The sequence below is a fragment of the Pteropus medius genome, unplaced genomic scaffold (genome assembly GCF_902729225.1).
Source record: "Pteropus medius unplaced genomic scaffold, Ma_sr-lr_union100, whole genome shotgun sequence".
Taxonomy (NCBI): Eukaryota; Metazoa; Chordata; class Mammalia; order Chiroptera; family Pteropodidae; genus Pteropus; species Pteropus medius.
The window spans coordinates 26,656,873-26,670,532 of NW_024346667.1; the positions used below are offsets into that span (position 1 = coordinate 26,656,873).

The window sequence follows — 13,660 nt, forward strand, 5'->3', positions numbered from 1 at the left end:
ATGTATAACACCTAGCACAATTCTGAACAAATACAGGCGATAGGCACTTTGTAAGTAGTTATCAGACTGAATGAATTGAAGAAATTTATAGACCTTATTTATTCTCGGCACTAGGCTATTGTGCATTCATTCATTATAATTTCTAGTATCTCCATTATCTGTCCTGTTAGGTTGGCGTATGTGTGGGGATTTAAGGGAGGTCTCTTTACTTGAAATCCAGGAATCTATGCTTTCTTGTGAACTCCAATTCAGTTACTCCTCTTTTTTCAGCCGTTCCACCCCTCCCCACCCCTCACTTCTTCCATCTGTCTTTTAATACCTTACTGTCCTTTTCACCTCATCTACCCACTAACATAAATTTCACTTTTGTCTGCTCTCCTAGACTGTGGAGATCTAATCCCTGGTCATTACAAAGCCAGGATCTGGCTTATAGCAAGCCCTATGACATACTGCAGCCTTGCCAGTGCTGACTGCCTGCTGTTTTTTGGCTTAAATACTGCTTTTGCTTGAAGGATCAGAAACTTATTTTAGTTTCTGAAATCCTTATTTTTGACTTAATGTGCTACAGAATAGAATTGTAGTTCTAACCTGTGCCCCTTTTGTTGATGTTTATTAAATGTCGATCAGGTGGTTGTTTTCCCCCAGCTCGCCCTGCCATCTTCATCCTAACACTCTCCACATCAGTGTCTTTGTAAGACATTTTAAATCCCTGAAAATGCAATGGTGGTTCGTTCAAGTGCTTACATTTCTGTCCTTCCAGTTGATGGTAGTGGTTGGGGGCCAAGCACCAAAGGCTATCCGAAGTGTGGAATGCTATGACTTTAAAGAAGAGCGGTGGCACCAGGTAGCAGAGTTGCCTTCCAGGAGATGCAGGGCAGGTAAGCCGTTCCCGGCTGCTGGGTCATTGGAAGCTCCTGTCTCAGGTCTTGTTTTATTAATTAGAAGAGTCTTTATTAGAAAAGCTTTGATTAAAATGGCTACATGGTTACACAATGATTCAGGAGTCTCACAAGACATTGATGGGAATAGCTACTCTGTCTTCATCCTTACATATCTTTCTGAAGCTCTACTACAAGGCGGAGGAGTTAACAATTTACCGGATATTTTCTTTCTTTTTTTTAAATTTATTTTTTATTTATTTATTTTTTAAATTAAGTTTGTTGGAGTAACATTGGTAACATTGGGGTAACATTGGTAACATTGGCATAAATATTTTCGAGAATACAGTTGGCTTACAGAATCCTAAAAGGTATACTAGGTACAAAATAGAGAAATTAGCATTATCTTAGTAAAACACTTTCTAAGTAAAACAGTTGTCTTTTTAAAAAATTTTTTTTATTTTTATTAAGTATATTGGGTTAACATTGGTTAACACAATTATATAATTTTCAGGTGTACATTGTAATTTGACATCTGTATATTCTATTGTGTGTTTACCACCCAAAGTCCAGTTTCCTTCAGCTACCATATATTCGATCCCCTTTACCCACTTCACCCTTCCCCTACCCCCCTATATTTGACCCCCTTTACCCATCTACTTCTCCCCTCCTCCCCACCCCTACCCTGTGGTAACCAGTAGTCTGTAGTTTATCTCCATATGTCTCTGTTTGTGTGTCCTGTTCATTTGTTGCTTTTCTTAATTACCTTTGATGAAGTGTTGAGAAGGAATGCTTTAGGTCAGGACCTTTAGTTCTCAGAGATTCCTGACTTACCTATGAACCACAGTTGCCTTCTTCCAGGCATCCATTTTATAAACATTGGTTAAAATAGACCTTATTTAGCCAAAACTGCAATCAGAAAAGGCAGTTGCAAACTCTAAGGATTCTTCCTAGGACTCAGACTTGGATCCATTATTCATAGCTCCCATAGCAAAATGAGGTCTAACTGTAATGGGACATTTCTAACATGGCAGTACTTCAACAATGCATCTTGGAGATTGTTACACATCAGCATAGAGTTAACCTCATTCATTAGGAGCTGTCTAACATTTTTGGGGGGTGCTGGATGAAGTCTAAGTTTTTCTAGTTTTTAATTAAACATTAAAATTGTTTTTAATATTATGTTATAAACAGTGCTCCAATGAATTCCGTATACATACATCACTGTGTACCTATGCTAATACAGTGGGATAAAACTCTAGAACTGGAATTACTGATTCAAAGGGTATTCTAAGAGGACATACCAGTTATTACTTCCACTAACAGTAAAATACAAAGCTGTCAGTTGCCCTGCATTCTTGATGCCTCATGAAGGACTGCCCATCCATGCATATTCCAGGGGCTGGGGAAAAAGCACCAGAGGGTAAGACAGAGGAGGGTAGTGACGCACGCCTTGCCTGATGACATCGTATGAAACATTGAGCTAGTCAAACCCTTAGAGCTGGTGATTCTTGTTCTCCCTGCTAGGATTCAGAGAACTGAGGCACAGTTCCTGATCTCAGCTGTGCCAGTAACATAAACATTACAAAATTTAAGAACAACAGAAACTTGAACAATTTAAAGCAATGACATGGCAGACTGTATAAGATCTATTAACTTTAAAATGGGTATATTTGCTATAGGGGGTCAGGAGCTATCGGTAATTCTTTTAGGTTAAAGTAGTTCAAGGGTGGCCTCAGAGAGGAAGTATTACTTTCACTGGGGCCTGAAACTTAAAGAAAGCAGAGTGGATGGTGAGAGGACCTTTTCAGATGAGAACAGCATGAAAAAACCCAGAAAAGTAAGTATTTTAGGTTTTGTGGGTTATATGAACTCTGTCACAACTACTCAGGTGCCAGTATAATGCAAAAGCAGTCATAGACACTACACAGATGAATGAGTGGGGCTGTGTTCCAATAAAACTTTATTTAGGATGCTGAAATTTGAATTTCATATAATTTCTTACATGTCATAGAACATTCTTTTGATTGGTTTTCAACCACTTAAAAATGCAAAAACTATTTTTAGTTCATGGATTTCATAAAAATAGTCTGTAGTTTGCCAGCACCTGATTTAGCCCACTAACAGAATAACTGGAAGCATGTTATGCAAATTAAATAAAAATTTAGAGTAGAAGATCTAAAATTGAAAGCCATGAGAGATGTACCTGGGTTCAAGGAGTTGGAAAATATTGGCTCTTTAAAAATCTATAAATAAAGAAGTCTTTGAGAAAGCCAAGAGTCAAAATAGTACCTAAGTGCATGCCATTGCATTTTTTAATAATCTTAGAAAGGAGGACACTTTAGTCGTTATATATTCTTGCTAATGAATAGTGTTTCTTCGAACTTATTCATTCAGGATTCTCCTAAAAATAACTTACATTCTGACTACAGCTGTAGACATTTGTAAAGCAGTCTTTAGACAGTGGTGGTAGTTTCGTGGCCTGTTTGTCCTTAACTGCTGTATTTCTTTCACAGGGATGGTCTACATGGCCGGGCTGGTTTTTGCTGTCGGTGGCTTTAACGGTTCCTTAAGAGTCCGTACTGTAGATTCCTACGACCCGGTGAAAGATCAGTGGACCAGCGTTGCTAACATGCGAGACCGGAGAAGCACTTTGGGGGCTGCTGTGTTAAATGGGTTGTTATATGCTGTGGGAGGCTTTGACGGGAGTACAGGTAAATTTCTTTTCATCTCTTCCACATTGCTGTTAGCAGTAACTTATAGAACAAATCATGGCGCGATGAGATATCTGAGTGTTTTAACAGGTATTATAAAGATAGATTTAAAAATTCCATCAAGAATTCCTTTAAGAGTGGTAAGTATATAAAGTTTCTTAGGCATCAGTTTCAGTTATCTTACCAAATTTAAGAAGCTATTAAATGTCAGTAGTTTGGGTAGGAGCTCTCTGAAAAAGAAGTTATTCCTATTTATCACTTAATCGATATGTTTACATTCCATATTTTTCTCTTTTAATTTTAGCCCTAATAATATATGTAAGGGAACAGTTACCTCAGTTCTTTTCCAGAGGAGGAAATGAAGAGCACTGTCCTTTATTATAGGTTTATCGTCTGTGGAAGCATATAACATAAAGTCTAACGAGTGGTTCCACGTGGCGCCTATGAACACGAGGAGGAGCAGTGTGGGTGTCGGCGTCGTGGGAGGTAGGTGCTGACGCTTCCTGCTGGTGAACATTTCTTGATCGTTAAGAGTGGTTTTTCTGATAATCTAAACGGGCAAGCAAATGATCATTTAAAAAGGGAAAGTAGCAGTTACTGTAAATTTTAAATTATTCTCTTTTTAAAATTAGCTCGTCTGTGTAAACCAAGCTGTGCAAGGCCTTTCCTCTCACACTCTAGCCGCCTGCCTCCTCTTCTCTCTCTCTCTTCCTCCTTCTCTCCCTGTATCTTCTTTCTTCCTTTCTCATTATCTCTCTCTGTGTAACTTATATAAAACTGTTAACTGATATTAACACAGTTGTTTGGAGAACAAATCATACGGTATATATGTAAAATTTTATATCTGGAGAAGGGCAGTTTAACATTTAAGGGATGGGTTGTCACAATTACTTATTTATATTCTACTTTGTCCCCCAAGGCTATAAGTATTATTCATGTTGTTGTTGTTGTTTTTTTTTGCTTGGGTAAATTTGTGAGTTGCTATGCCCTCTCCACTGTGGGTATAATTCTCTGTGCTAGTTTTATTGAGAGATAAATTACATACGATGCAGTTCATCCATTTTAAGTATACAATTCAGTGTGCATCCATCACTTTAGAACATTTTTATTACCCCAGAAAGCAGCCCTACTCCCCTTAGCTGTCACCTCCCCAGCCCTCAGCAACCACTACTCTACTTTCTGTTTCTATATAAATTTCTCATTTCTGGACATTTTTTATTTTATTTTATTTTAATTTTTTTAGGCGAGGCAACTCTTGGTTCACCTCAGAGATTGCAAGGACCTTGTCAGCTTACAATCCCTTATTTTTTAGTTTTTACACCTACAGCACCTGGTATTCCTAGATGGTCTCCTATCCAAGTACTAACCAGGCCCAACCCTGCATAGCTTCCGAGATCAGACGGGATCGGGCTTATTCAGGGTGGCATGGCCGTAGACGACATTTCATATTAATGAAATCATACAGTATGTGGTCCTTTGTGACTAGCTTCTTTGACTTACCATAATCTTTTTAGGGTTCATTCATGCTGTAGCATTTACTAGTACTTCATTTCTTTTTATTGCCAAATAATATTTTACTGTACACTGGTACTAACTCTTGATTTAGTTAGTTTTTTTTTTAAATTTTTTTTTTTTAATTTACTGAAGTAACTTTGATGTTTAATTCTGTTTTTCAGATGTTTACTTACTAAATAGTGTTATTCAAAGATATAATGATATACTTTCTGGTCTGTCAGTCATATTATTGATGAAAATGTTAAATTAATACCATCACATATACCGTGTATACTCCACGGATCTTCATAATGTGATTTGGTAACTCCACCCATCAACACTGGGCAAGATCTTAATACTTTATAAAAATCAGTAACATTTTAAGGGGAAACTCTGCTACCATGAAGGAAAATATATTTTGACTTGAAACAATAGCTTTTTATGAACCTGACTTTTCTTGTGATTCCATGTTTAGGTTTGCTCTATGCTGTAGGGGGTTATGATGGAGCTTCACGTCAGTGTCTGAGTACAGTAGAATGCTATAATGCTACAACAAACGAGTGGACCTATATAGCGGAAATGAGTACCAGACGGAGTGGAGCAGGTGAATAGGAACCTCATTTAGCAATAGAAGCACAAAAATGATGGAAAAGAATTAAACAAGTGAAATGATTCATTGACATCTCTTTATGTTTTCAGAAAATACATATACTGATTCTGATGACACTGTTAAAATGTTTTTGAATTATGCAGGTAGCTGGTAGTAGGTAGCTGCACTTAAATTGCACTTTGCAAAATTTCTAAGTGCTATATTAAAAGCTTCTCTGTTTCATTTAATTGTTTGGCATTTTAATTTTTTTTATTTTAGTGCTTAACTTGCTTAATCTAGTCTCTTCATATCCATTTCTTACACATTTGGGGCTTTAATACTTCTTATGTAACATTTCCTGGGTCCGAGGGACCAACGGGGCTAATGACTCCAGCATTACATGTGAGTTTATTAAGGGAACTTACATACGAGGTGTGTCTGGGGCCACAGTAAGAGGACATAGATATCCTCCCTGCCATGTGGCAGGTGCTAAGGGGTTGGTTATATAGGACAGGGAGTATATGGACAGGGTGCTGGGGCGTGATCCGCCACACTTAAGAAGAGAATGCCTTATGGCTTGCTCGGGGTGGGTAGGCAGGAAAAGGCATGTGTCAGGAACCAGAATGGGGCAGAAGGGAAGAGTGGATGGTCTCTGAGAGGATTTATAGGAAATTATCTCTTTCTAATCCGGATCTAGTTGGATCTGGCAGGAGCGTCTGGCAGTGGAACAGACTCCTCCACTATACTGGTTTGCTTTTATCATGAAAGTTGTTTTCAAAAGGATTATGTTAAAGGATTGCCCTCTCTGTGTTTCACCTACATGTTATCTTTATTCTATTTGACATGTCTTTTTTTTAAGAATAATAGTTCTTATTGAGATTCTCATTCGTTCATTCCATACATGTCCATTTCTTAGGTTGTTTTCTATGAATGATAATTTCAAAAGTTTTAGCTACAAGTCATTTGAATAAACTCTTAATATGTTATAAATTTCTTGTCCCTTTTACTCTACTTACTATAGTTTGGTTCTTTGTGTTTTATAGGTGTTGGTGTGTTAAACAACTTATTGTATGCTGTAGGGGGTCATGATGGCCCTTTAGTACGAAAAAGTGTTGAAGTCTATGATCCTACCACCAATACATGGAGACAGGTTGCAGATATGAACATGTGCAGAAGAAATGCAGGTATCTGTACAATTATGAAATTTATGAGATGTATTTACAATTTTACTAGTATCACTGTGTATTTCTATTATTCTTTTACTGATCTGGGTTCCCTAACAGACTAGCTCTTTAAAGGCATAATCTTATGTAATAATCTATATAGTGAATGCCTAGTATAGTGTCTGGAACATAGCAGGTTGTTGTGACACTTCAGTTAACGTACAATTTCTACTAGTGGCTATTTATGGTGATGAATATAGAGACTAAATTAGATGAAGAGCTCTCTTTATTTGATACTTGAATTCATTCATCCTTACCATAAAAGTTTTTGAGTGCCTACCATGTATCATGTATTAGAAATGACAGTTCTCCGGTGATTTAGTCTAGTTGAGTAAATATTTATATCACATAAAAAACTAGTTGTTTATCTGAATCTGGACAACAAATAATAATAATTTAAGAAAGCTGAGGTCTTTAAGGTTAGGAAACTAACTGCTTTAAAAGAAGATCCATACAAGGGAAATAGAAATGGAAAATTGATTTAGAATAGCTAGATAGTCTTTTTGTAAATGCTAGTCTTCTTTAAAATGCCATTATATCCATGCCATTTCCCACATCCAGATAAGTTCTTGATGATTCTCAAACTCACTATACACTGTTGGGTGATGTTGTAAGATGCATGCCCTACCCCAAATGCTCCTCTTAATTAATTTCTCTTTAATTTAAATGTGATTACTATGGGAAACTAAATACGTGGGACTGCAAAGGACTGTCAGCAACAGAACAGAATTTATAATTCTACTTGAACTTGCACGTCATTCAGGCAGTTGTATTTGGTGAGGTACTGAAAACCTCTCAGCTATAGATAGTTCCAGAATCATATTAAGATCTACAATTCTGGGCCCCATGTAAAATAAGTGCTTGACTTAGTACATATTAAGTTAGAAAAGTCACAATAATATGTGCATGTGCCTTCCTGGATTAGGAAATATATTTGCAATTTGAACTTTCATTATTGTTTTTCTAAAGATTGGAATATTTTTTTCTCTACCTGTGTTTTATTGTTTTCAAATCATAATTAGCTCATTTCTGCTAGCCAGAAGAATAAAGTCATTTGTATATGTAGAGTTATAATTGTCCTCATCTTGCCTTTCAAGTATTTGAACTACTTTAAAATGTTATGAAATTGTTTCCTGCCAAGAAACTAGATTAGTAACACAATCGAGTTTGAGAAGAGAAGATCCACTCCATTCACACAGAAGATACTATTGCTGGGACACTTTTAAATGTCGTGCATAGAGTTGGGCTCATTATTCTGCTGTGTTAAAAATCTGCAAACGTCTGTTAATTATGTTAGCAAAACCGTCTATGAAACTATGCAGACCAGTGTATGGGCAGCATTTTTTGAAACCCTCTAGTACCAGTTCATAATAGCTCTGAATCTTATTTAAAATGATTTAATATGCTTTTTTAAAAAAATTGAAATAAAGAGCTTTTAAAAGGTGTTTATCTCTTAGCAATTTTCTTTGTAAAAATTTAGATTAAGAAAATAGTTACACAAGTATGCAAAAGTATGCAAGGGGGATCCTTGTTCATTGTAACATCATTGATAAGAGCAAAAATACTGAAAATAATAGCCATTAGTAGAAACAACTTTGATATTCATCAAAGACAATTAATAAATTATGGTATCATATATGGACTATTGTGCAGTCATATAGATCTATATGTATTACTTTGGGAAAATATCCAAGGTATATTGTTTGGTGGGAGTGAGTTAGTAATAAAGTAGCATGTGTAGTATGAGCTACTTTGGGGTTAAAAAAGAAGTATTTGAATATATATGCTTAGGAAAAGAGTCAGCAAGAGTAGAGATCACAATTCCAGTGATACAGGATTAGAGGTGATCTTTTTTTCTTTATACTTTTCTAGATGTTTCGAATATTTGCAAAAAAAAAAAAAAAACCTATGTTACTCTAATAATGAAATAAATAATATTTCTCTCCTTTTAAAGGAGTTAAGTTAACCAGTCAGTATAATAATTAAAATTCAAAATCATTTTTATCTTCTACACATATATATTTTTTTCTTTAGGATTCCCTAAGAAGCTGACTTTAGCAGAGTTACTAAACTTCTTTGACCTTTAAGTTTTTATTTTTTTTAAATGAGGATGAAAATAGTTTCTAATCTATAAAGTAGGGTTATTGTGAAGATTAAATGAAGTCGTGCATATATAAAGCAACTACTGCGTAAATGACACGAGTAGGAGCTTAGAAGTGGAATCAGACTTTCACTGTATGAATTCTTCCCTATTCATCTTCTCTTCTTGCCTCCTTTAAGGAATTAAGTATCTCTGGATCACCTCACCAAACATGTGTAGGGATATTTATATTCATCCACATTTTTAAAAATAATTGTTTTTTTTCTCTGTGTAAATTTTTAAAGGCGTTTGTGCAGTTAATGGTCTGTTATATGTGGTTGGAGGAGATGATGGTTCCTGTAACTTGGCATCAGTAGAATATTATAACCCAACAACTGATAAATGGACAGTGGTGTCATCTTGTATGAGCACAGGGAGAAGTTATGCAGGTAATAATTGTCTAATTTTCTTACAGGCTTCTATTAACACTATAAAAAAGATTATATCATTATGCTATTTGCATTAAAAGTGGTTTTCTGTTATATGAAGAAGGCTTTTCTCAGAGTTGCTTTTTGGCTAACATTGTATGCAGTGGAGTGGAATCACAACCTGGCAAGACTTTAATTACTCAGATATCCAATAAATATGACCCCTACAACACCTCCCCCGGCAGGGCTCCATGTGATAGTATATAGTGAGGCAGTGGGGTAATTTTTCTTACTTTAAGCATAGTACTGGTTGAATTATAAAATATCATTTTGGTCCATTCTCTGTAAGAGAAATGGTAACACTCTTTAATAACTATAATGATGAGTCTTTAAAACTGTATGTTATATATCAGTTATTCTGATGATATTTATATTGCTTTAAATATCAGAATGTTTCAGTAATATTCTAATATTGATCCAGTAATGGAGAAAAAAAGTTTATACTAATTAACCATAACTATTGTTTATGTATCATCTAATACAATACCTAATAGAACTATATAAAATAGGATCCCAGAATAACATGGCTGAAAATGTAGCATATTTTTTAACAGCTTCATTGAGATATAACTGACATAGAATAGCATATATTTAAATTACACAGTTTTGTTAGACATATGTATACACCCATGAAACTGGCACCACAATCAACATAATGAAAATACTCATCACCCCCAAAAGTTTCTTTGTGCCCCTTTGAGTATTAGGTGGATTTTAGTATTTCTTGAGTAAAATTATTTTTCCTTAATTCTGGTTTAAGTCTCATGTTATTTTGGTCTATAACTAAACAGAGTTCACTGTCATGTACATTAAAATGATAGTACTTTTGAAACATCATGATTTTTTCAGTCCCTGAAGCTTGAGTAATCAAACAAACAATTCAGTATTTTCTCTGAGATACAGAATGCTGCCTTTGACTTCTCTTTTATTTCTCCATTTTTTTGCTCAGGGGTCACAGTTATTGATAAACCATTATGAGCCTGAAGGACGATTTTGGCATATTTATACGTGAGAAACAGACTTCAACAAGTATTTCTGAAGTGACTGCGAATCTAGCACTTCTCCACTTGTAGCTGCACTTTAAGTCTCTGGAGAAGATAAGATCGTCTGCCTTTATAGGCCTCAGATACTGAAGATTATTTTTGGTAGAAGCACCATGTAGGCTCTTTCTGCAATGAGCAGCAGCTGACTGAATTTTAATAAGAAACCTGGACTACAGTACTTATTCTGTAGTCTTTAGAGAACAGTTGCTTTCATAAAGACTAGTTATCAACCTTGAATGACTGTGGATTATTCTGTGAAGGAGGATAAAGTAATATGTGTTCTTGTAAAATTAAATTTTACTCTTTCTTTATTCCTTCTCCTGAAAATCTGTATACACAGGAACTGAAAATCTTTGAACAGGTATTAAAATTTATGTAAGTATACAAACTATAGTTGAGGGATAAAATTGTTTGCTTTTATAAAATATCTTTGATTACATGAGTATAATAAATGGTGTGCATATAACTGTGTGTCTATATGCTTTCCTTTAAATGTTTGAAAAGATGTTTGAAACTTGATTATACTATTTATAATTGGCACAGTACTTTGAATTATGCCAGTACTACATTGTAAAACAGAGTTGTATTTTTTGATATTTAACAATGCTTAACACTTTAAAATGCCACTTCCGAGGAATGAACATGGTATAACACACTTGACTATGTGTGATGCCAAACTTTTTTAAATAAAATATAAATTAAGCTTATTTATTATTTTCTTTGGTTTAATCTTGGTCATGTTTCAGTGTATATTTTTAATTTTTTTTCTGAAAGTAACACTTTGGCATGAAAATTACTGCAGGTTTTTGATGAATACAATGAATGTACGGAAATTCAACTGAATTTGCATGGTCTTAAGAATTTTTTCTGTGTGTATAAATTTAGCTGCTATTAACAGAAGAGAGAACTTTCTGTAAGTAGCCATGTGCGCTGATCAGATACAATTTTTCTGAGGTCTTCAATTAATCTCACTTAAAAAATGACTAAAACATGTCTTTATTGAATTATCTTTGAATAAAAATTTGTATATTATTTGTTTTACATTGTCCTTGATTTTTACCTACTTAGTTTGATATTAAGAAAGTTGCCTGTTCAATTTTTCTATTCTTTTGTAAAATTTGCATTTTTCTAACTTCACAAATCAGTATTTTTAATTTTTGCCAAAGTAACCTCTAAGGCAAGTCTGTTAAATCAATAACTGAAGTCATTGAAAATTGTTCTCCAAGAAAAAGTTAATACCTCAGCCATCAAGGAAAAGTTTCCTAAGGATTGGTGAAATTTAAAGTTTTTATATTCCTCCATCCTTAATATGGACAGGATAAAAGATAAAGATAAAACAAATAGCATTGGACCAAAAAAGTAAGTCAAAGAAAAAATTCTAAAATTCTATTCTAAAGCAACCGAGAAATAAATTGGTGGTTTTGATACCACAGAAAAAAGAACTAAGGAAATGGGAGTTGGGGAATGGGGTGGACAACTGAGATGCTGGACACAAAAGAATGGGAGGAGGGCAGGGCAGGAGATAATGGGATATGGCGGCTGTTGCTCAGGAGAGGGATTTAAAAGGTTAGCACGTGCTGTTGCCAGAACAGTCCAGAGGAAGAATTTTACCTATGATAAAATTTCTATTTATTTAATATAGAGTATAATATAGAGTATTCACATTGAAACATAGAACTATATTTACTACTTAGTTGAACTTTCCATTATAAGTGAAAATATAATGACATTTATTAGAAAAAAGAAAAAGTCTATGTTTGCCATATGAAAAACAAGAATTTCTGCCTTAGTGTGGCTCCAAGCACATCCATCATCAACAAACATGTTGAGGGTCTGATGAACTTGGAGCACTGCTGGCTGTTTCTGACAGTGGCACCAAGAAAAATGTATGGTGTTATCTTTTCTGATCACTTCCAAACACTGATGTTCCATGAAACTCCACAAATCTGTCAAAGATCTAACAAATTTTTAAGCTTTTCTTAAAGTATAATCTATCAGGGTAACAGAGTCTTAAATACTTAGCATGTCAAATACATCCTTGTCTTTACATTCTTTCTTCGAAGCTTTAATAGCTGTACAATACAATAGTTTGCCAAGGTTTGTCAGCTGTATTCATAACTATGATTTCAGGGGCTTTGAATTTGCCCCCTCCTCCCAACCAGCTTTTGTCTTTCCAGTTTGAAACGTTTTTTTAAGGTATTACAAAAGTGTTCTGGCTTGTTCTATTGTACAAAAAGAGGTCAGAAGTAAAGGGAGAAAGTTGTCTTAGAAGTCCTGCCTAGGAAACAGTACCACGTTAGAGCAAAGTTCAAAGCTAGATCCATGTACCTGCACTGTGAAGCAACTCTGCTGCCTGCTGTCTCTTGGATCTGTGCTTTTTTGGTTGACAGCAGTGATGGAGAGGGTTAAGGTGGATTGTGTGTATACTGCCAGGATACTTTCAGCTCCTTCACATTTTTTATGGACTCTGGCATGTGATCCTTGGTATTTATTTTCCATTATAGATAGGATGAGGACCCAGGTATTTATCATCTCAGCTGATAATGAGTTGAGACTTATTAGGTACAAAGCATAATCTTTATGCTATGTGTAGTGATATGCTAATAAGCCTGCCTTTTGTTTCAGTTTGGTGTTCTACAAATTGCCTCCTACTGACCTGTATGGCTGCCAGCACCTCATTTAGGAGAGGAGGCTACATGGGGAGTGGAATCACACTTTGAATCGAGTCTAGGGTTCTAACCTTGGCTCATGATTCTAAGGGAAAAAAACAGTGTGATTTACTGGAAAGCCTATGGGCATAAGAATCAGACAGCTCATTCACTCTATCCGTTGCTCTCTGTGACTTTAAATGTAACATAACCTCTGACTCTTAGACAAAATAGCAACAGAAGTGTCTATGTCACATACAAGGTTATTGTGGAGTTTGAAAGATAGGACATATTAATGTGCTTGAAATACAGAGGCCCTCAGTAAACTATGGCTATTGTTGCTCTTCTCTGAATTTTTCATTTCTTCACTGTAGGGAAATGAGTGAGTTAAGCTGCCATATCTATTTCTTTTCAGGTTTGAAATAACTGGATCCTTCCATAACATAAGCCTGCTGTGATTTAGAAAACATATCTACCATAGTGGGATTCTAAGTCAGAAATAA

At 35.2% G+C, this 13,660-nt stretch overlaps 1 protein-coding gene and 1 pseudogene across 6 annotated transcripts in view; one reads left to right on the plus strand and one right to left on the minus strand.

Annotated features, from left to right (window-relative positions):
• Positions 1 to 11,547, plus strand: part of KLHL2 (kelch like family member 2) — a 78,037-nt gene extending 66,490 nt beyond the window's left edge. For 2 of the 6 annotated variants that reach the window (XM_039876308.1, XM_039876310.1), the window contains 7 exons: positions 761 to 878; positions 3,395 to 3,592; positions 3,977 to 4,078; positions 5,562 to 5,690; positions 6,719 to 6,859; positions 9,284 to 9,427; positions 10,416 to 11,541. In XM_039876308.1, the coding sequence (XP_039732242.1) occupies positions 761 to 878; positions 3,395 to 3,592; positions 3,977 to 4,078; positions 5,562 to 5,690; positions 6,719 to 6,859; positions 9,284 to 9,427; positions 10,416 to 10,444 (861 nt within the window). In that variant the 3' untranslated portion in view covers positions 10,445 to 11,541. Of the gene's footprint in view, positions 1 to 760; positions 879 to 3,394; positions 3,593 to 3,976; positions 4,079 to 5,561; positions 5,691 to 6,718; positions 6,860 to 9,283; positions 9,428 to 10,415 lie in introns of all 6 variants that reach the window. The other 4 variants (XM_039876307.1, XM_039876311.1, XM_039876309.1 and 1 more) reach the window with 2 other exon arrangements.
• Positions 4,911 to 5,029, minus strand: LOC120613682 (uncharacterized; annotated as a pseudogene).
• Positions 11,548 to 13,660: the final 2,113 nt, after the last annotated feature.